The sequence below is a fragment of the Manacus candei genome, unplaced genomic scaffold (assembly GCF_025592945.1).
Source record: "Manacus candei isolate 608988 ecotype Guabito, Panama unplaced genomic scaffold, ASM2559294v1 h1tg000086l, whole genome shotgun sequence".
NCBI classification, from domain to species: Eukaryota; Metazoa; Chordata; class Aves; order Passeriformes; family Pipridae; genus Manacus; species Manacus candei.
The window spans coordinates 3,127,512-3,149,129 of NW_026138134.1; the positions used below are offsets into that span (position 1 = coordinate 3,127,512).

General features: G+C 53.6%; 1 protein-coding gene across 6 annotated transcripts in view; it reads left to right on the forward strand.

Annotated features, from left to right (window-relative positions):
- The window catches only part of LOC127482320 (protein CEPU-1), a 353,430-nt gene that overhangs the window by 200,087 nt on the left and 131,725 nt on the right, over positions 1 to 21,618 (forward strand). For 3 of the 6 annotated variants that reach the window (XM_051812518.1, XM_051812522.1, XM_051812521.1), the window contains exon 2: positions 13,681 to 13,765. In XM_051812518.1, the coding sequence (XP_051668478.1) occupies positions 13,681 to 13,765 (85 nt within the window). Of the gene's footprint in view, positions 1 to 6,700; positions 6,729 to 13,389; positions 13,766 to 21,618 lie in introns of those variants that run through there. The other 3 variants (XM_051812517.1, XM_051812520.1, XM_051812519.1) reach the window with 2 other exon arrangements.

The following is a 21,618-nucleotide window of genomic DNA, read 5'->3' on the forward strand; positions in this document are numbered from 1 at the left end:
GGGTGTAATCACACCGTGATTGCTGGGCAGTCACACCCCTCGTGCTCTCAGCACAGAGCCACGTTAAAGTTTTGGTGACACCTCCCTGGGGTCTGTTGGCACGGGTTTGGTCAGGCAGAGGGATCGAGCTGCTGCAGATCCCTCCATCCAGGTGCAAACAGGTTGGACCTTCTCACTCTCCCCAACTCCCTGACAGGAGGTTGGAGCCAGAGGGGGTCGGGCTCTGCTCCCAGGGAACAAGGGACAGGGAAAGAGGACAAGGCCTCAAGCTGTGCCAGTGGAGGTTCAGGTTGGACATCAGGAGGAATTTCTTCACTGAAAGGGTTGTCAGGCATTGGAAGGGGCTGCCCAGGGAGGTGGTGGAGTCCCCATCCCTGGAGGTGTTCAAGGAATGGCTGGGCATGGCACTCAGTGCTCTGGACTGGGGGACAAGGTGGTGTCTGGTCAAAGGTTGGACTTGATGATTTTGGAGGACTTTTCCAACCATAATGATTCTGTGATTCTGTGAAACCTCTTTCAGTTAAAGGCTGTGAAACAACATTCCTGCTGATTCGTCCTGCTTGCAGCTTCGAGCCCATCAACCCAGCCTGGACGTGGCTTGGTGGCACCACTCAGCAAACTTCAGCTTCATCTTGATGAGTGACCCAAAGCTCGTTACCCCCCTCCTTGCTCATCACCACCCCCCTCACTCCCTTAAAACCAGCCCAGCCATTTCGCTGCCTTTTGGAGCTGCTCGTTGGGATACACAGACAACAGAATGGATTTTTATTATTATTAAGCTCCCAGTGCCTGTTTCCCTGTCAGTGTAACAGGGCTAATGAAATGTCCCCACTGCTCATGGGCCTTGGGAGGACAATTTGGGCAGGTTCTCCACCACATTTGGAAGAGGTGAAATGCTGGTTGCTGTTATTTATTACAGATCTGGTTTACTTAGCACCGGGTTTATTGAGTCTGTCTCCCACTCGCAAACACCGACCACAGTTCCCAGCGCTGCTCCCAGTGCCAGGGATCCTTCCTGTTGCTGCTGAGTTGCCAGCTGGACTTGTTGTGGACTCCAGCTCAGGACAGTGGGCCAGGTTCATCCCTGGTGTAACATCATTGACTTTAATTAGGCTACGCCAGGGAGGAATTTGGCCCGCTCCGTTTGCTCACTGTGCACCCGTGCCAGGAGCAAGGCACGGCGGGTGCCAGCCTGTGACAGCCCCATTTCAGCGTGGGACAAGTCCCTGCATCCCTGTCTGCTGTGGGTCACCAGCATCCCTGATGGGGAGAGAAGGGGCAATCCAACAGCAAGCTCATTATAGGACTTCATGTCTCACGAGGCTCCAGATTTCAGCTCCCCGTCCTCTTCCCTGACTGCCTGGAGGGGAAAAAAGCTGGAGGGGGAAAAATGGGCAGCAGATCCTTAAATAGTACAAGGTTTGACTGAAAGCTGAAGAGCTGCTGCTCTCAGGCCCTCTGGATCAGACCCAATTCACTCCTTAAGTGCTTATAACTGGCATCAGAACGTGCTTAGAAGCAAAACCTCGTCTCCTGGTGGTACCTACCTGCTTTACTCACAGCCCCGGGCAGGGCAATTTTGGGAGGCTCCCTCTCTCCTTGTCCCATCCCTTGCAGGGCCCTGGGGTGGGTGACAGTCACTGCAACAGCCCAGGACCCCTCCAACACCCCAGCTCTGCTTCCCGTTCCCTCCCGCGTGCTGCCCGGAGGCGGCCGCTGCCCGGGGAGAGAATTCGGTTGCCTGGTTCAAAGCAGAGGGAAAGTTTCTGTGCTGGCAGATCTGGGGCAGAGTTTTAAGAGCGTCTGTATTTTCTCCCGCTCTGTCTGAAGCGAGGCACATCCAAGGATGCAGCCCCTGGCTTTCATCCTCCTCACCGCAGGCGTTGGGAGCCGCTCGCCTCTGAATCCGCTCTCCCGGCGCCACATTTCCTGGGGTGTTTTAGAGAGTGGCTCTGGCTTGCTAAAGCAGGAGCATTATAAAATATCTATATATGAAATTAGGTCTAAATGCAACAAAACTGTGGCTTTTGGTGCATCTCTCCCCCCCCCCCCCAGCCTGCTGGGATGAGCTGGATGCTGTGGTGGGATGAGGTGGTGCCCTGGTAGGATGAGGGGAGCTGTGATGGGATGAGGTGGAAGTTGTGATGGAAGGAGGTGGGTGCTGTGATGGGATGAGGTGGGATGTGATGGGATGAGGTGGGATGTGATGGGATGAGGTGGGATGTGATGGGATGAGGTGGGTGTTGTGATGGGATGAGGTGGGATGTGATGGGATGAGGTGGGAGCTGTGATGGGATGAGATGGGTGCCCTGGTGGGATGAGATGATGGTGGAATGGGATGGAAGGAAGTGGGTGCTGTGATTGAATGAGGTGGTACCCTGGTGGGATGAGGTGGTAGCTGTAATGGGATGAGGTGGGAGCTGTGATGGGATGAGGTGGGAGCTGTGATGAGATGAGGTGGAAGCTGTGATGGAAAGAGGTGGGTGCTGTGATGGGATGAGGTGGGTGCCCTGGTGGGATGAGATGATGGTGGGATGGGATGAGGTGGAAGCTGTGAGGATGAAGTGATGCTGGGATGGGATGAGGTGGGAACTGTGATGGAATGAGGTGGGATGTAATGGGATGAGGTGGATGCTCTGATGGGATGAGGTGGTGCTGTGATGGGATGAGGTGGAAGCTGTGATGAAAGGAGGTGGGTGTTGTGATGGGATGAGGTGATGCTGGGATGGGATGAGGTGGAAGCTGTGAGGATGAGGTGATGCTGGGATGGGATGAGGTGATGCTGGGATGGGATGAGGCGATGCTGTCGGGTGCAGACAGAGGGATTTATCTGCGGCTCAGCCACACTCAGGTTTGCATCTCCCACCATTTCCTCTGCAGAGCTGCCACCCTGCTCATCCCCAGCCCCTCTCCTCCGGGGGCTGTGAGGTCCTTCTGTACCCGTGTCTGCACGTCCCGGGTTATCTGAGGACACGGGGGGCAGGGAGCAGCAGGTTTGATGACAGCAGGGACAAGCATGGAAAAGCTGTGGTGCAAACAGTTGGAAACTGATAACTAGCAGTGATGCCTTTGCCAGGAGGGGGAAAAAAAAAAGCCTGTAAATTCACTTTGTTTTGATATTCAAATACTCCTTTCCGTGTATGTGCTAATGGGTACGCTGGTGTTATGGCATTATTAGAACAAAATATTCAGATGATTCCTAACAGGATTTGTGTTTCACAAGCTGCATGGAAATGTTGGCTTGGAAATGAGGCTAATGTTAGGGGACTGTTTCTCTCAGGGGATAATAATTGGCCCAAGCAGCTCTGCAGGGCTGGAGTTTGGAGTGTGGGATCCAGATAACTTCTATCCCTGATAGACAAAACCTCCCTTCCCAGCATGGAAGGAGATCCCTACATAAAGACCAGGAGGGGCCTCCAGCCCCTCCTGCCCTCAACCCCTCTTCCCCACCTGCTTCCCATCTCTGTGAGATATGCAAGGCTGTTTTGAAAGGGCAGCTCTGCAGATGGCACAGCTGAACCTGGTTAAGCATTCCCCCAGCTCTCCTCCCAGCACCATCAGCTCCACACCTGGATTCCCCAGCTGAGACTGGGTCAAGGCTCTTAGCTCTGCCTTCCCACCGAAATGAGCAGCAAATCAATGCAGGCCTAATAAAGGATGATTGGGAATTGCTAATAGGAGTCTGGGAGGGCAGCCCTGCCTCCTGGAGCCAAGATGAGTATGGATTTTCTCGTGCTGGGGACTGTAAATGCTTTTGAATTCCCCAGGGAGCCCTGGATGTTCACCTTCTCCCTTCACCCTCGGCGTTCTCCTGCAGCCTTAAGAAAGGAGCCTGGTAAAGTCAATTACTTGGGTTAATTAGCTGGTGGTGGCGGGGAGGGCTCAGCCTGTTCCTGCTGGGTGGGAAGGAGCGAGCTGGGACAGGGTGCTGGGGGCAAGGAGCCCTGTGGTGAAGGGCATGGTCAGATTGGATATTAGGAAGGAATTCTTCTCTGTGAGGATGAGGAGGCCCTGGCACAGGTTGCCCAGAGAAGTTGTGGCTGCCCTGGCCCTGGAAGTGTCCAAGGCCAGGTTGGAGGGGGCTTGGAGCAACCTGGGCTAGTGGAAGGTGTCCCTGCCCGTGGCAGGGGAGTAAAACAAGATGAGCTTTAATGTCCCTTCCAACCCAAACCAGTCTTTGATTTTATGATAAAATCATCTATCTTGCTCCTGCCCTGGACAGAATTTTGTCCCCATCCCCCAATAAGTGTGGAGGGGCAGGGAGGGATAAATGAGGACAGGGAATGGGAGCACAGCCTGGAAATGCTCTCACTGCCTAGGTGCTGGGCTTCAATTCTGGCTCCTGGTGGCTGCTTGCTCCAGACTTGCCTTATTTATGGACTCACATCTCCCCCACTCTTCTCTCTCCAGCAGCCACGGGCCCAGCACCCTGCAGCTCCTCATCACTGATAGATCATCCTTGATAAACACACTCCTCTACTCTGCATTCAGCAGCCAAACCCCTCCCGCCCTTCATGTTGGTGCTGCTGGGGGATGATGAATGAAATCCAAGCCGGGTTTGATTCATACGAGTTGTGTTCACCTTGCAGAACAGGCTGTCACCAAAAATAATAAACCTCCTTGTTTTAATGCCCGGAGAGGCTGTTGGACGAGCAGCAGGACGGGTTTAGATCCTCTTCCAAGGAAAAGGATGCTTTTGAGAAAGACGGATTGCGAGCCACGGGATGGCTGCACTGTCGCTAAATAATAATTAGGGCCATGTCTGGAGGCTGTGTGGGGAGCAGGGACCTGCCAGGCCACGTGTGGCACTGATGTTCTGGACAGGACAGTTCCTGAGCTGTGGTCTGTGAGGTCTAAATGCTGTTGCCAAGAGCAGGGGGTTGGCAGTGAGAGGTGAGGTGACCTGTGCCTTGCCATCCAGGAGGGAAGGTGGCACCGCCCCGGGTGCTGTGGCTTCCTGGGTCCTGCAAGGATGGTGACCAAGGGGGCTTTACCAGGAGAGGAAAAACCCTGCTGGGTGACTGTTTGCCCCTTGATTTCTATAGTTCATCACTTGAATTTTTCTCCCAGCACAGCCCTTCCTTGGGCTCATGCCTGCTTCCAGGAGGTTTTCCCTTTGGAGTAAATGCACCAGCACAGTATCCAGTGAGGTTGTATCCTCATCTTTCTCCTTTTTGGGCAGCAGCTCAGGTCATGATGCCTGTCTCTGGCCCCTTCTTGGCCTCTTGGTCCTTCTCCCTTGGGATGCTCTGCTGTCTCCTGCCTTGGGATGTGATTCCCAGAGCCCCGTCCTCATCAATGCCCACGGCATTGAGGCAAAAACGTGCTAATGGGGGGAGAAGTTAACCACGTTTATTGAACTGAGAAAAAGGTTGTTTTTATATCCCTTTATTGGAATATAAAGACAGCTTTTATAACCTTTTAAAGGGGCATAAAAGCAGCTTGGAGACTAGAAAGCTCGCTCCAGTGGAAGGCAGGGAAAAGGAAAGGGAAGGTGGTAGGGCAAACATTTGCCTTGTTCTGAGGTTGGGAGTAGCCAAGGGGGTGGATGGGGCTGCTGGGACCCCAGGTCCAAGGTGATTGTGGTGTCACCTCCCTCGGGGAGGTTTGGAGCCCTTGCTGGTGTTAACAGCCCTGGCTCTGGGCTCTGACACATGTTTCTCCTCTCCACAACTGCAAAGCCAGTTCCTCAGAGCCCTCCCAGGAGGGGCAGGTGTTGGACTTAATGAGCAAACCTCTTTTATTTCATTTTTCTCCACGGTCTTCTGTGAATAAATATTGCTTTGGCTTCGTTCCTCCTGGAATGAGGCAGGAGGGAGGATGTAAGGCTCTGGCTTTGAGGCTGGAGGGAAAGTTTGCTCTGTAACTGCTCCAGCCTCTCCTCTGACACCCAACCTGTCTGGTGGGACTGTGGGGCTCCGGGGTGGACCAGCCCCCAGCCTCGGTGGCCCAGGAAGTCCTGGCTAATTTGGGATCCGGCGCTGGCACACTCATGGATAGGGTATCCTCGTTCCCTGCAGCATTTTGGGGCAAGCAGCAGGGTGTGCTGCAATCCCCCTCCTCCACGGCACGGGATTCTCTGCCTCCCTGCCCATCCCAGCCAGCTGTGGTTGGGATGTGGATGAAAGCAGCACCTCGAAATCCCAGAGGAGTCTCTTTCCACCTCTTGCAGAGCTCCTGGACAGTGTCCTGAAAGCATTTGGCGTTGGTTAAAGCCCAGCCAGCTCCTGCTGGCACCCTCCTGCCGGTCCGGAACTGGATTTTCTCCATCCGGCAGAGGAGATGTGCCTTTTCCTTTCCCTCGTTCCCGCAGCGGTCGCTCTGACGCGACATTAAAAGAGGAGAGTGACCTTTCCAGCTCTCCAGCTCCGGGGAGGGGAGAGCCGAGCCCTGAGCACAGCAGGGCACAGCTGGAACCAGGAGAGGTGGCGAGGCTGGCCCGTCCCCACGCCGTGTCCCAGAGCATCAGCTTCCCAGATAATGTAGCGGGGCTGGAAAGAGGACGGGAGCAGGAGCAGCTGCTTCTAATTTCGCTTCCTGGGGAGGGAGGCGACGCTGAGAGCACCCCGCGTCCTCGGCACATATTTTTCATCATTATAGGCAGAAATGCCAGAGCGGTGACAGATATTAATGCAGTTCACACCGGGAGAAAATCTTCTTTCCATCAGACTCCATGTGCAGCGAGAGGGCAGTGCCATTTGCAGCCCCGGGGAGGATGCGTTTGAAAGGTGACGTGCTTTTTACCCGGGAAGTTTTATTCCGAGACAAAGTTCTGTTCGGAGAAAGGGGCCCCTGAAACCATCCCGCTGGGGCCAGGGGGTCGCTCCGTGCCCACCCCACTGACCCGGGTGAAGGTGCGTTTGCAGCAGCGCTGGGAATCAATCTGGATTTTGGTGTAACTCACATTCCCCTCCGCCGGCTCTGCCATGGCTCTGTGTCACCACTGGGGTGCCGTGTCCCCATGTGGCAATTTTAGTGACCTGGGGCCCCGTCCTGCCCCAAGCCACGATGATTCTGTGAGATTTTCATCCGTATCCCGCGGAGAACTGCACCTCCTTGCACCCCTCAACCTCCTTTTATTTGCTTATCCCACTAAATATTGCTTATCCCACTAAATATCAGTAACATTTAAGACAAAGGAAAGAGATAATTACAAGGGGAGAGTTTTTTTGCAGTATTAAAGGTTAACAGAATTCTTGGCATTTGTGCCTTGTCGATCTCCATGTAATTATGCTCATTTCCCAGAATTCAGAGGCGACTGTGCCTGTTAACGCTCAAAGATGGTACCCCGGGAATTAAATTTATGAGATCATTTCTCAAAATCTCCAGATTCAAACCAAGCATCTTGCTTAATGGCAGGACTATTATTAATATTATTCTTGGAATGCAGAGAGCTGTGAGGGTCAGAGGACCAGTGACAAAACTCAAATTGATCCAGGCAGACAGCAAAGAGCCCGGATTTTTTTTTTCCCAGGGAATATACTCGAGCAATTCGGCAACTTCAGGGAAGCACATTGGGTGTTGCAAGGGTGCTGTTTGAGGTAAAAAAACCTCCTTTTTGGCTGCAGCTGGTGGGCAGTCAGAAAGGAAATATTGGACCTCCCCCTCCTCATTTTTGGGTGGTATAAACTGAGATATCTTCTCTCTGGGGACCTGGTTTGTGGGGATCGAGTGGCTTTCTGGTAGGAAAGGGTTTGTTTTGGTGGGGACACTGAGCTGGAGAGGGGGGGATGTGCTGGTGGACCAGCACCAGCCAGGGACATTCGTCTTTTTGTTTCTCCCTGCAGTTTGGGATGTGTGTGTGAGATCCAGACGGGCTGGGGAAGGCTTGGCTGGTGTGCTTTGTGTGGGACCATCCCAGGAGGAGGCACAGCAACTCTTGGAGCTGCTTCTCCAAAGGGTTATCCAGGGTGGAGCCTCAGGGGGTAGACTCTTGTGTTTTCCCATTTGAGGGAGCTGTGCTGGAGCTCCCAAATATCCATGGTGAGACCTGAGCAGTGTCTGGCTTTGCTTTTCAGCCTATTCAGCTTTTTCACTTGCTACTGGATTGGGTTGTGGAGCTCTGGGTTAATGTCACATTCTTGTAAAATGCTGTCACTTGGGTAATGGTGTGGTTTTATCCCATGCCATCAGCTGTTCCTGGCACCTGAGCCGTGCTGATCAAACTGCTGTGGGTGCAGAGAGAGTGCACAGGGTATTTTTTGGGTGTTAATACAGTGCCATAACCTCACAGCAGAGCCCTGAGAAACAGATTTATGTAAAACCAATATTGATTTGTACCAAGGATCAATCCCAGTTCATAGTTCTCACTGTGCCAGTGTGGCTTGGTGGCTCCTCAATCATTGTTTTAACTCTCTGCAGAGATGTTTGATATTAAGACTGGATGCACAGAGGTGTTGGTTCTTGAGCATGTGTATTGTGTTGGCTGGGCTGTTGGAAAAGGCCCAGACACTGAGGACTGTGGGAGGAAGAAGTAATTTTAGGGGAAAAGCCAGGCCTTGAGGGGTGCTGTGCATCCTCCTGATGTCGTGTCCTGCAGCACTGCCTGGCCCATGTGGAGTGTACAAAGGATCACGGGATGGTTTGTATTGAAAGGGACCTTAAAGCTCATCTTGTTCCACCCCCTGCCGTGGGCAGGGACAGCTTTCACTAGATCAAGTTGCTCCAAACCTTGTCCAACCTGGCCTTGGACACTTCCAGGGGTGGGGTGTTCAGCATCCTCGAGGATGCTGCCTTGTATCTCTGTGTTTGAGGGCTGGCAGTGTTGTGGGGGGTATTTTGGCTTTTCTTTTCCTCTGGTGGTGCATTCTCAGTGACCTATTGAACTGCTGCAGGGTGATAAATCCCATGCTGGGTTTGCAGCACCAGCTTGGGATGGATTTGCAACCTTTGTCAGGGCACCTGGTCCTGCAGCCCCTTGGCTGAGGCTTCGCAGCTCAGCCAGGGGCGCCCTGGAAGGAGTTAACTGGTGCTTGAAAATTCCCGAGTCCCTGAGCACGATGAGAGCAAGCCACAAACCCGAGCCCAGCAGTTTTTTAAAGGGCAAACAAAATGTTCCTTTTTTACTGCGAGGCTCCTGGTGCAAAGTGCAGGCAGAGCAGGGCAGCCGATCCCAGCGTGGCTTTAGGGGAAGGCTCCCAAAAGCACATTTTATTGAAATTTAATGGGATGGTTACTGTAAGTTTATCTAAACCGCAGTTAAATATTAACAGCATCTCTAGCAGGGATTAATGGGGTCTCCTGCGCTGTTTTTTAAACACCGTGAAGTGCTGGGAGTCACTGCTGCTTCCAGTGCGAGGGACTGAGGGCTGAGCGCCCCGGAGGATGCTGCTTGCATTCCAAAAACTGCCCTAGAAACAGCCCTGAACAGGCAATTTCTCCAGCTCGGAGCAGGGAATGCCTTTGGGGCGAGAAGGGCTCAAAATGGCTCCAGCCAAGTAAGGCTCTTAATCATTGTTTCTTAATTGGGGCCACCGTTAACGAGGGGATAAATGAGTCAGTGAGCGGAGCTGGAACCCGCGTCCTTTGTGGCTTTGAATGGTTGTAGACACGGAGGGCTCAGTTATTCAGGAAAAGCTCCCCCGGACTCTTGTGTCATTCACCTGACTAATGCCAAGAAAATTAAGCACTTTTTGTCCAACTGCGAGCGTATTGGGGAATGATGTGGTATGCGATAGCACGGCTGGGGTTAGAAAATCATGTTTTCATTTGGAAGGAACGAGAATGTCTCGAGCATAAATTATGTTTCTGATCATATTTGGCCATTCCAGATTAAAAATAAATTTCCACTCTGGGGTTATAGATTGCCATCTATCAGCTTCCTGAAAAGGGAAAAAAAGGAATTAAAAGAGAAATCTGGCAGTACAAATTGCCTTGCTATGACCTACTTATTGGAAGGAGGTTTTTTTTTTTTGTTCTCTAGGAATGGAATCTGTTGGTGTGGGGAGGTGTAGGATTGTATGGATGTAGGTTTGCAGGGAAATATAAGGGTACAGGTGGATGAGGGGATCTTTAACTTAACCTGTTAAGTGAAATAGGTGGGAGAATTGTGTTAAATATTTCTGAGAAAGCGGGGAAAAAATGCAGCAATGGTGTTGTTTTACTTGATTGAAGAACTTTAACTGCAAATTTGCATCTGGTTATCGGCCTTTGGGGCCACTCAGATCTGCAGATTAGCTGCTTAAGGCTTGGCTTTGCTGAAAAAGCCTGAGAGTGGGGCAGTGTTTGCTGAAGGGTCCTTGCAGAAGGAGCTGGGGTCCCTTGCAACAAGCCAAAATCCACAGTTCTTCCTCGTGGGACATTTTTGGGACTGATCAGCTCTCTGCTCTGCCTGCAAGCTTCCCCCCTCCCCGAGGCGCTCCTTTGGGAAGCAAACCCACGGGCTCCCTGTCCTTCTAACCCCTTCCCCATCCATGCTTTCCTCATCCTCCCTGCCAGCTCCCATCTCCCGGAGGGGGTGGAAACCCTTCCCTCGGCTCCATCCTCGCCGCTGCATCACTTCCCACCCGTCCAGCCCTTGCTGCTTCTGTTTGTGGTCTCGGCCAGGAGAGGGGGGCCTTTAGCCTTGCTGGGAACGAGGAGTTTGAGGGGACAGATACGGAGATAAAGATACACCTCGAGCGTGCCTGTGCCTCGCTCCTTCCGTTCGTCTCCTGCCTGTTGCTCGCAGTGGAACAACGACAACAAAAAAAAAAAGAGACTTTTACCTAAGTAGGAAGAAAGGGAAGGAGCTGGAAGCGAGAGGCTCTTTGCTGCTCGGATGGGCTCAGCCCGTGTGCGGCAAACTCTGCTGCTGCTGTGGTCAAAACCCAGCGAAGGAAGAAAGACTCTCTCATCCCCAGAGGAGGCTACAAAGCTCTCTTTCTCTCGCTGCTGAACCTTCACAGCTGGACTCAGTTGCTGGCTCCTCTGCTGCTGGAGCAACTGAATTATTTAAAGGAACCTTGATTTGGTTTTCTCTTTGCTGTTTTGCCGCGTTGTGTTTATTGTCTATAGATATTTTTATAGTCCGAAGCAATTACAGCTGTCAGGAAAGAGACGAGCTGTGACAGGCTGATTTATATGTACATTGGATGTATTCAAGAGAGGGAGGGAGACCAGGGATTCTGCTGGGCTTTAGTATGCAGGAGCATATTGGATGTAAATTCCTTGGGATTTTCAAACAATGCTAATGATGATCTAACAGTGGGCCAAATTCAGCCCTGGCAAGGGCTGAAGCAGCTCAGCAGGTCACATTCTGCCCCAGCCTCGTAGGCTTTCAGTGCAGGGAGACGTTTTTTCTCTTGATTTAAGATGCTCCTGGAGATCCAGGCCTGAATTCCGTGTTAAAAGGTTAACTGGCTGTGGTTATTGGAATCCCTCTGGTTTTGCTGACACAGGAGATGGTCTCTGCCCATCCAAAGGAGTGGCCTCTCAAAGAGCAAGCTCTTGTGTGATGGTCCTGTAGGTATCACAGCAGGGTCCTGATCCTTCCAGAAGTCTGGGATGCTGCAGCAATCAGCAGGAGTGGTGTGTTTTATTCTTTGCTGACTTGTACATCCTGGTGCAATCCCACAACCCTGCACAAAGGCTTTCACCCTGCCTCTGCTGCCCTCTCTTTATGCAGTGGGGTTTCAGAGACCCCTCCTGTGTGATTTGTGGCCCCCAAAGGATTTGCTGAATGCAGCGCTCACCTTCCCCTGCCAGATCAGCTAGCGTAGTTCACTGCAGGGATTAAACTCCTGCAGCCAAGGGCTGGGGAAAGCTGCTGTTTCCTCTGGGAAAACACAGGACTCAAGGCAGCACGTCCCACCAGCGCTAAATTCAAGGAGCAGAGAACCTTCAGACAGGGAAAAAGTAGAGAGACTTGCAGAGCAATCCCCTTCTCGTATGACCCTTCAGCACGCACAACCAATAATAAAGCTTTATTTGATGGAGTGTTTCCTCTGCCCGGCACAGCTCATAATGTTTTAGAGATTAAATAGCACAGTTAGTGAATTAAGCAGTAGTTTACAGGGGATTCGGAGACTCCAGGGATTAGTAACGGGCTATGGATCCTTTCACATCTAGGTCACCAGTTTGAATCCAGCTCAGGTTGGCAGCCAACTCAAAAACAACAAAAAAAACCCCCACACTGGTGCCATGTAAAACCTGCCGAGCACTCGGTGGGGAATGGAGAGAGGATTTTTGGATAAGGCAAAGCAGAGGAGTCACTGGGGACAGCAAGTGGGGGAGCCCAGTTGTCCCCCCCAGGGCTGGGCTGCTGCAGCTGAGGGGGTTTGAGGGGTGCAGCACCCCGAAAGCTGTGATCTGACTGCTGGCTCCAGGACTCCGTGCTCTGAGGATGCTCCCCAGCACCTTTTTACCAGCATGGAACTGTGCCTGGAAATATTAATGTGTTTAGCCACTAGTGGAGGGAAGGTGGAATTACTCGCCATAAGCAAATGTGATATTTGTTAAATTATGAGCTGATAAAAAGTACTCGGGGACTCTGCTGGTGGCTGGGGAGGAATTTGCCACTTAAGCTCCCGCTGTGCTCACGAGGTGCAGGGGGCCAGGAGGACACGCTCCTGCCTCTCCTCATCATCACCTGGCCTGGGGAGGAAAGGGGGATGTTATCCCGTGCCTCAGTTTCCCCTCCTGCGCAGCGGCTTTGCCGCCGGGGATGGGGAAGGTGCGGAGGTAGAGGAGGGCAAACGGGCCAGTGCTGCGGGGTGCAGGTAAGCGCGGAGGGAGAGAGGAGAAAGCGGAATGGGGGGTCTTGACATCCCCCCGCGAAGGGCGCGGCGCGGCGGGGGTTAAACGTGTGTGTCCTCCGTGCGCATCCCGCCCCGCTGCCTCCCGCCCGCCCGTGTGCGGGGCTCGGGGCGTGCGGGAGCCGAGGCGCCGGGCAGCGCTGGAGCCGCTGCCATGACAACCCCGGGGATGCTGCCGGCCGGGGCCGGGGTGCTGCCGCCGCCGCCGCCCCCCCGCGCCCCCCCCCGCCCGCCGCTGAGCCCAGCCGGGGGCTCCGGCAGCCTGACAGCCCCGCGCTCTGCATCCCGCCGTCCTCTCGTCCCCAGCCTGCATCCCGGCATCCTGCATCCCGCCTGGATCGGCCCCCCGACAGCGGGGCGGGAGGAGAGGAGCTGCAGGGCATCCCGGAGGCTTTTGCCCGCTGTGCCTTCTTGCGCCTGGACACCTTTGCTAGCTCGCCTCGGGGGTGTTTTTTGGGGTTTTTACTGGTTTTTGGACTGCCCCCGCCTCGGGACAAGCGTGCGGGAGTGGGGTACAGCCGGGCCCCCCCGGCGCCTCCTCGCCCAAGTGAGCCTCGGACTGCTGCCCGAAGAACCGGCTCGCCCAGCACCTTTGCCACTTCTCCTCCTCCTCTTCCTCCTCCTCCCCCTGGCCCTCCCGTCCTCCTCCCTCGCCCGAGGACAGCGGGACTCCCTCCGATGCCGCTCGGCAGGCTCAGCGCTCGCAGCCAGCCTTGCCGGGGGCTCTCCTGATCTCCGTGGAGCTCCGCAGCGCTCGCCCCGGTGGTTTTGCTCCCCCCCATCCCTCCTCTCCACCCACCCCTTCCCCCTTTTCGCCTTGTCGGGTGTGTTTTTTGCCTGTTGGAAAAGTCCCCGCTGCCCAGGATGGGGGTCGGTGGGTGCTTAGCCCTGCCCTGGAGGTGCCTGGTCGTCCTCTGTCTCAGGCTGCTCTTCCTTGTGCCCGCAGGAGTGCCCGTGCGCAGCGGAGATGCCACCTTCCCCAAAGCCATGGACAACGTGACAGTGCGGCAAGGGGAGAGCGCCACGCTCAGGTAGGAGCAGCTGGACCGGGGCCTCGGGGGGCTTTAGGGGGGGGTCTCGGTTGCGCGGTGACTTCGGGGACGTGACTCGGTTCCCCCACGGGGGATGCGTCGTGTCGGTTGGCGACACAGGACGGCAGCGAGCCGGGAGATTGGAGTGCCAGCGGACTGGTTTGGGCTCAGCCCCCCCCCAGTTGCCTCCGAGAAAGTTACTGGGGGGTGAAAAACAGGGGAGTGTGATTCTCTTTTGGCCCCCTGACCCGCAGCGGAGCGAGGCAGGGGCTCGATTCCTGCTGTCGGTATCGTGGCTCGGGCACTTTGGTAGCGTTCGGTGCGGATAAATCCTGCTCTGCTCCAGGGGTGCAGTGCTGGGGGTGCCTTCCTGCGTGTCAGACCACCCCAACCTGGGGAAGGGGGGAGTTGTTGACCCCCCGGTGTGGTTTTGTTGCTTTTCCTCACGTTCAGACCTGCTGGGACGGGGAAGCACAGGATGGGGCTGGCTCGTGGCAGGTGGATGCTCCGCTCCTTAAAACCCGCCTTGCTCCAGAGGTTCCAGAGGTTGATGCTCCCCGCCAGCATTAACTCCTTGGGGAGGGGGGACATGTGGGGCTGGGCGTTGCACCGGGGTCCTGTCGCCTGCAGCAGCGACCCGGGGGGTGCGGGGTCTGCCAGGGAATCCATAATTTTGATCAGTGTAACTTCTGGGACGTCTTATGCCCAGACACTCGTCCCTGTCCTCGCAGCAGATGGGCGCAGTCATCCCAGAGGATGTTTGATAGGGACATTAAAAATCAAAAGGCAGGTTTTAATTGCAGCGCTGGGAAGCGGCGCTTGCAACTCCGGCGTGCTCGGGAGCGACTTCCCTCCCCCGGAGCGATGCATAGGTGACACCAACATCTGCGGGGCCAGCTGGGCGTGTGCGGTGACACCGCACTCCTGCTTCGAGCCAGCCGGTGGAGCAGGGCCAAGCCAGGGCAGGGAAAAGAACCTCAGGAGGGATTTCAGCAGGAATTTTCCTACAACTCCGTTGTTTGCAGCGAAACGTCTCGTCCCCCTCCCCGCAGCCCTTGCGTGTTCCCGGGAGGGAGGGAGGGAGGGTGGGAGCTGCCTTGTGGCCGTTCCTCTGGATTTGTCTTGCGTCATGGCACCACTGGGCAAAGGGGCTGGAAAACCGGTGGCCGAGGGTGAAGGATGGAGTGTCTCGCTTAGGAATTCGCCTCGCTGAGCTTGGTTTTAAAAAAGTAGTAGCTCCTTTTCTTTCCTGAATCACTTCGTCCTCCCAGGTGCTGAAAATCCTACAGATGCTGCCATGGGGGTATCCAAGGGGGAGGGGTTTGGGTCATTAGGGGTCTGGGCAGCAAAATACGTCTTTGGGGGTGGCAGCAGCAGGGTGGGTGCTCTGCAAACTTACTGGAAGAGGCTCTGGTGGGGCCCTGCACAGGGTTTCAGGCACAGATAGATTGAGGATCTCGATCTGCACCATGGACCAAGGTGCTCTGCCCTGGCATCGGGTGGTCACCCGGTGTCAGTGGAGAACAAAGGGAAGCTGGGGTGAGTCAGCAGGAGGGATTCTTGCCTTCTGACTGGGAGATTTGATGGGAAAGGGAACAAATCCTGTCCCTGGGAGGTGGCTCTGGGGAGGGAGGGCAGCAATGTGTTATCACTCCAGAGCTGCCATAGGCACATCCCAGTTGAGCTGGGAAGCTGGTCTGGTGGCAAGGGATGTCTGTGTCCCTTGGCAGGTGCCTCATCCATACAAACCCCAGGAGACAGGCTTGGGATAGGCAGACTGTGTGGATGCCATTCCCACTGTGCAGATGATATTCCTGCTGTTCTGCCCTGGAGCAGGCATTGCTCTTGGAAATTAATGGCTTGCTGCTGCCACCAGCTCGGCACTGCCTTGGTGACAGAGAGGTGGAGGAGTGTGTCTTGCCTTGGAATTTTTGGGGTGTTTTCCTGCTGGTTTGAGGTGGGAGCAGCCAGCCTGGCAGGCAGTGGGGCATTGCTGCATCCCCTGGTTGGTGTCAGTCGTGCTGTGCTGTGGCAGGAGCTGGGAGAAGAGGAGCATGTGAAAACCAGCGGAAATCAAGGAGGAATGAATCTTCCTGCCTGCTCCCCTCCCAGCCCAGCGCACCCATCGATCTGTTGTGGAGGAGTTAACTTGTGCAGAATAGCAATGCTGCTACAAAGGCTTCAGCAGACCCCAATGATGCTCCTGGCCACCTCCTGCCCAGCCCTGCATGGGTGGCAGTCAGGGAAGGGAAAAAAAAATCAGGTCTAATCCAATCCCACTCATTTCCATGCAAGGTGGGAGGATGGGGAGTTGCAGCCAAGAATTTGGAAGGAGAGAGATGTTTCTAGAGGTGCCTTCTTGTTTTGTCTCAGATGACAAAAGGGGCAGCAAGCTGAAACTCAGCAGCAGAAGTTGCTGCTTCTCTGAAGCACTTGGAAAGTTCTGTACCCCCCTTTTCCCAAGGGAGAGAGCTTGGCTGTTGGAAGGAAGCTATTTTATTGGGGTGGCAGGTGCTGAGGAGCCCAAGCTGCTGTCGAGCAGTGGTGCCCTGCCAAGAGGCTCTTTTCAGCTCTGTCCCTCCCAGCAGAGTGAATTCAGTGCTGGAAAAGAAGCTGGATAGAAGGCTGCAAGGGGACTTCTCCATGGTAAAGGGCACAGGCTTTGGTCTGTGCAATCTGCTGTAGGGAATCAGTTTAGGGCCAGAGTCACTGGAGATGTTCAGATGTTTCCTTCTGTCTCATGATGTGTCTGCTGCAGGGTACAGACTTGTCTTTGGTACCAGCACTTCAGATCACTGTATTAAATTTAAATCCACGCTTAGATGTCAGGTTAAAGCTACTATCTGGGATAAGAGGGGTAGGATTTGCTCCTGGACGCAGCAATACCTGCCGGGAATGAGGAAAAGGTTTGAGGGTGTTGGGACAAACAGCTTAGTGTTTTTACTGATGGGTGTGCTGATCCCTGATCTTGTGGCTACACCAAGGGCTTGTGTGCCAGGGAAGGTGAGAGCTGGCTGTCCTGCTGGGTCTCACAAGACCCCATTGTGAGGATGAGGCTGATCTTCATCCCTCCCCACCATGGCCAGGCAGCGTCTGCCCACCAATAGCAAGCGGTTCACGCTGGAGAAGACCCATCCTGAGCTTCCATCCCGTGCTTGAACCGAGTCCAGGCATTGCTGAGACCTTTGGAGCAGCTCTCTCGGCACCAAAACAAATGGCTTGATTATGATTTCACTTTAATTGGCATCAGTCAGCGCTTTCCACGGCGAGGCTCTGACGTTCCCATCAGCAGCACAGGCGCCTGAGTGGTGCCCTCCCGAATCCATCGGTGCCCCCCAAAGTCACTGGTGTCCCCCTGAATTCACAGATGCCCCAGGCAGATCTGGCTGTAGGGTGGGGGCCACTTTCACAGGCTCCTCTGTACATCTCCTCTGGCTTTCTTGGCAGGGTTGGTGAGATGCCTTCATTTGTTCCCCCCCTTTGATTCCAACACTAGAAGTCAAATCTGAGTTAAACACGAGTCAAAGCTTTTTTTAACCCTGATGTTTCCCATGGTTTCCACTCAGGCTTTGAAAAGGGCTGTGTGCTTCACCACTGAGCTCTGCCATGGTTTACCTAAGCCTGCTTTGCCAATTTATTTGGCCCCTGTTGTGTGCTTGAAATCATTTTCGAGACGTGATAACTTGGCTGCGAAACAAAACAAAATCAAGCATGTTTGTTTGATGGGTGCAAACAGAAAGTGCTTGTTTGCTAAGCAGAATAGAGTATTTTTCAGAGATAGGTCTGTTTTCTGTGCCTCTTTGCTGCCCCATCTTTCCCCCTTTATTCACAGGAGTTTGCCTTTTTTGTGTTTTTATTGTGTAATATGAAAAGTATGGATGGTCTCCAGTGGATAAGTGTGGTGTGTTCCAGCACCCAGGTCCTGGGAGAGCCCCAGTGTCTCCCCCCATGCTGATGCAGTGCTGCTCCTGCCAGGCCTTGAGTGAGGGTGATTCTCTGCTGAGGTTTTTGGGCAGCTGCTTTTGTGGTTTGCAGTCGATGAGAGCAGAAATCCTGCTGGGAGTCAGGGAAACCCACTCCAGGCTCTCTGTCCCCGGGAAAGCCATGCTTGCCATCCCTGCAGCCTTGGGACTGAGTCATGGGGGGCCCACAGGGCACTGCCCAGTGCAGGGCTGGGCTCCTGGAGTGAGTAAGAAAAGCCAGACAGGGCAGAGATTGTTTATGAAAGGGTCCAGCCCTGATTGCTAAACCTCTTTGGTGGCTGCACAGCTCTATGTCCGTTTTGCTCCAGGCTCCCACTCCCACTTTAAGCTGCAATAACCCCACAAGGGAGTGTTGCTTGTCCACCCTGTCCCACCCCAGAGAACACTCCAAGTTTTGTATTCCCATCTCCTGCCCCCGCTGGCCAACTCCCCTATTCTTGCACAACCACCAAATTCCTTATTACTGGATCAGTGCCCATATCCCTCCCCAGGGCTCAGACCTGTGACAAGCTGCTCCCAGGAAAAAATCATCCCACTCCGGTGGTCTCCAAGCCCAGTACCTGGTAGTTTTCATCCAGCTACAACTACTCATTTCAGACACTGAAACTCCTGGTTGCTTCACTGCTCACTTCCCAATCCCCTACCTACTTCCCAAGTCCACACTGGGGTGTAATACCTTTGCTTTTCTTGCTTCCTGAGTGCTTGGGCTGGGCTGGGAGCAGCCCCCAGCAGCCCTGCGAGGATGGAGCTAAGCTGCTGATTCACGTCTTAACAACTGAAGTTTATTCCCCTAACTCCTCCAGTATCCAGCACACTTGCCCTTCTCCTCCAAACCTCTCCTTTTTGTCCTGAGGGTGAGGGAACAAATTCGGGGCTGTGGTGACCCCTCCTGTGTTGAGGTGAAGAAGGGGCAGGGCGAGTTCTGCATCTGTGCCCTTACGGTGCACGGTGCCACTTCCCCCTTGCCTCTCTCCTCTTCCCATCGCTGCTGGGTCCTCCTCTGGTGGGGGTTTTCCTCCCACACCCCTGGGGATGCTCCCTTGGAGGGGCTGCAGGAGCCCCACGTGCGCTGCTCGCGGCGGTTTGTGGCTCGATTGCTTTGCTGGCGCTGGCATGTTTTTGAATGAGGAGTTTATTACTAAAGTGACATGTCAGCAAATCTCTGCCACCTCTCTCCCATCTCAGAGATGGAATCAGCTTAAAGTGGGGGGAAAAAAAATTGTCATATGCATGGATTATTCTTTTTTTTTCTTCCCGAGTGCAATTTCCATCTGAGATGAGACAAGCTCCTGATTGCTGTGCCAGAGGAGGGTTTCCCTTTATAGCTCTCGTGGTAGAACTGCTGCCTCTGGTTCACTGGAGCTGTCTGGGCTGGGGTCTTCTAGGGGACAAACATGCTTTTCTGGAGCTGTCATCTCCATCCTGGGTTGAGCATCTCTGGTCTATCAGCTCTGGGAAGATTTAAGTCAAGGAGACTTGTACCCTGCTCCTCTGGGACGGGGAGGGGTGAGGAGGAAGGGAGGTCAGCAGCCTCGCAGGTGACAGCTGACCAGTGGTGGTTTGCTGGGGTGGTGTTTCTGATTGCTGAGGCAGGGTTAGGAAATAGATGTTCAGTTCTAAGCCCTGCTGTTGGCTCCTCGTGTGACGTGTGGTGCCCTCCCAGGTCCTATAAATGTCTTGATTCGTGTATGGCAATTGCAACACTTCCTTTCTCTGGCTCTGTGAGTCATCTGCTTGCGTTGCAGTCTTTTTGTGGCAGGATGCATCCCTCTGGAAGGAAAATGCTAAGAGTGTCCTCCTGGAGGGCACCAGAGGTGTCCACTCTTGTCCTGTCCTTGCTTGGGGTTTGAAGAGGCTGCTGGGAGCATTTTTCAGTTGGATGTGCCAGGGAATTGTCATTTCAGGGGTACATGGTGTAAGATTGGGGTACTGCAGAGCTGCTTGCTGGGTGAGTGATTAGGCAGGAGCTGAAGCAAAATCAGGGATATTGGGATCAGCGAAAGCGATGCCGCTGTGGGGCTGCTCCAACCCCAACCTCTGCTGAGAAGCTGCCTCACCATAACCATGAGCTAATCTAAGCACTTACGGGTGCCAGGCCAAGGGATGGCACCTGAGCTCCTCTCTAGCCCTTGGCCATCCTGATGTGCTGTCCTTGTTCCACCCTGGCAGAGTCCCTTGGGGCACAGCGCTGCTGGCACTGCATGTCACAAACTGACAGCCCCATGTGTGTGTTAACCAGAGGTGGGTTGGGGATGTGGGTCATCAACTTACCCAAAACATTGTCACTTCTGTTGGCTTCCCTGGAGTTACTCCAATTTATGCTGTTGGAAAAATCCTTCTCTTAATCAAACAGAGTTGTTTTTCGTCTCCCCAGACCCACCAAAACCTGCCACTGCGAGCTCAGACACCCTCATTTTCCTTCAGGAGGAAAGAGGAAAAAGTCAGGAAGGAACTAATCTACGACCACATCAGTGGGAGCCTGGGCTAATAGAAATTGTAATGAGAACCCAGAGCCAAACAAACAGGCAAATGGGGAAAATGCAATCCCACCGATGCGATGGAGATTTATACCGGCAAAGGGGCTGATCCAGCGCTCATTAATGTCACCACAAGTCTTTATCCCAACTGTAATGGACTGTGGATCAGGTTGGAAGGCAGCATTTCAGTCTTGTTACAAAATATACAAACTGTGAAGGGGCTGTGTGTGGAATAGCAATGTGGGACTCCTTCTCCTAAGGGTTTGCTCGTTGTTGCAGGCGGCGCCTTTGCAAAGTGAACGGGAAATGCCTTCTGCTCTCCTTGGGTTTGGGGTTTGGAGGTGCAAAACTGTGAAGGAGCCAAATCTGAGACTTGGGCTTGGCTGTCTGGGTGCTGCAGCGCCTGCTGAACCGCCAACAGCGTCTTAATCACGAGTATATTAAAAATCATGCTTAAAATAAGGATTCTTCAGCTGGTGGGGAGCGGTGTTGGCTGTCACCACCTCAGCCACGCTGGGAAACAGTCCTTAGTTTATATGCAAAGTGAGGAGGCAGATGGGTGGGTATGGAAAAGCTGAAGGCAAACTTGACTTTGCAGCTGGGTTTCCCGCTGGGAAAACCCGTGGCAGGGAGATGGAGACAAGGTCTGGGATGTAGAGCCTGGTCTGGAGGTGGGGACACCTTTGGGGAGAGTGCTGGATGGGAAAGGACACCGAGGGTCAAACAGGAGACGAGCGAGTCCAGCTCTGCATGTCAATGAGGACAGAGTAAATAAGGGATAAAACCACCTTCCAACAGGAGCAGCTGGTGAAATATCACAGGGTTTTTTTCCCAGAACTGGGAGATTTTGACCGGCTCTGTGCCTGCAGCCATAAATGGCTCTGACACCTGTGTCTGTTTTATCAGACACATGCAGAGCCCCGGCCACGATCCAAACATTCATTACTTGGGATTTTTGAGTCTTTTCTCCCCTTCCCCCCAGCTTTTTTTTTTTCATGGTGGGATCATTATTTTCCCAGCTTCACATCCTCAGTTCAGCCAAACCAGCGTGTTTTTCAGCCTCGTGGTTTTTACACATCTCTAATAAGAAGCATGAGGGGAAGCTGTTGAGAAAAGCAAATTCTCAAAGGTATGAAAGGAGAGCAGGGCAGCTCCAGGCTCAGAGCCACTTCCAAATCTCAGGATACTTTGTACCTACAGATAGGAACAGGACTGATATTTCAAGGCATGTTTGTGCTCTTACCCCTAAGTCCTCCAAATTCAGTCAATTCTATCTGTAGGACTTTATTCCTTAAAATAACCTTAAAAAAATAAATGCATCCCTTTTCCTCTCTTCAAGTCCAGTAGAAAGCTCTTGATGAGCTCAAAGGAAGGGTGGAAATTCAGTTAAACA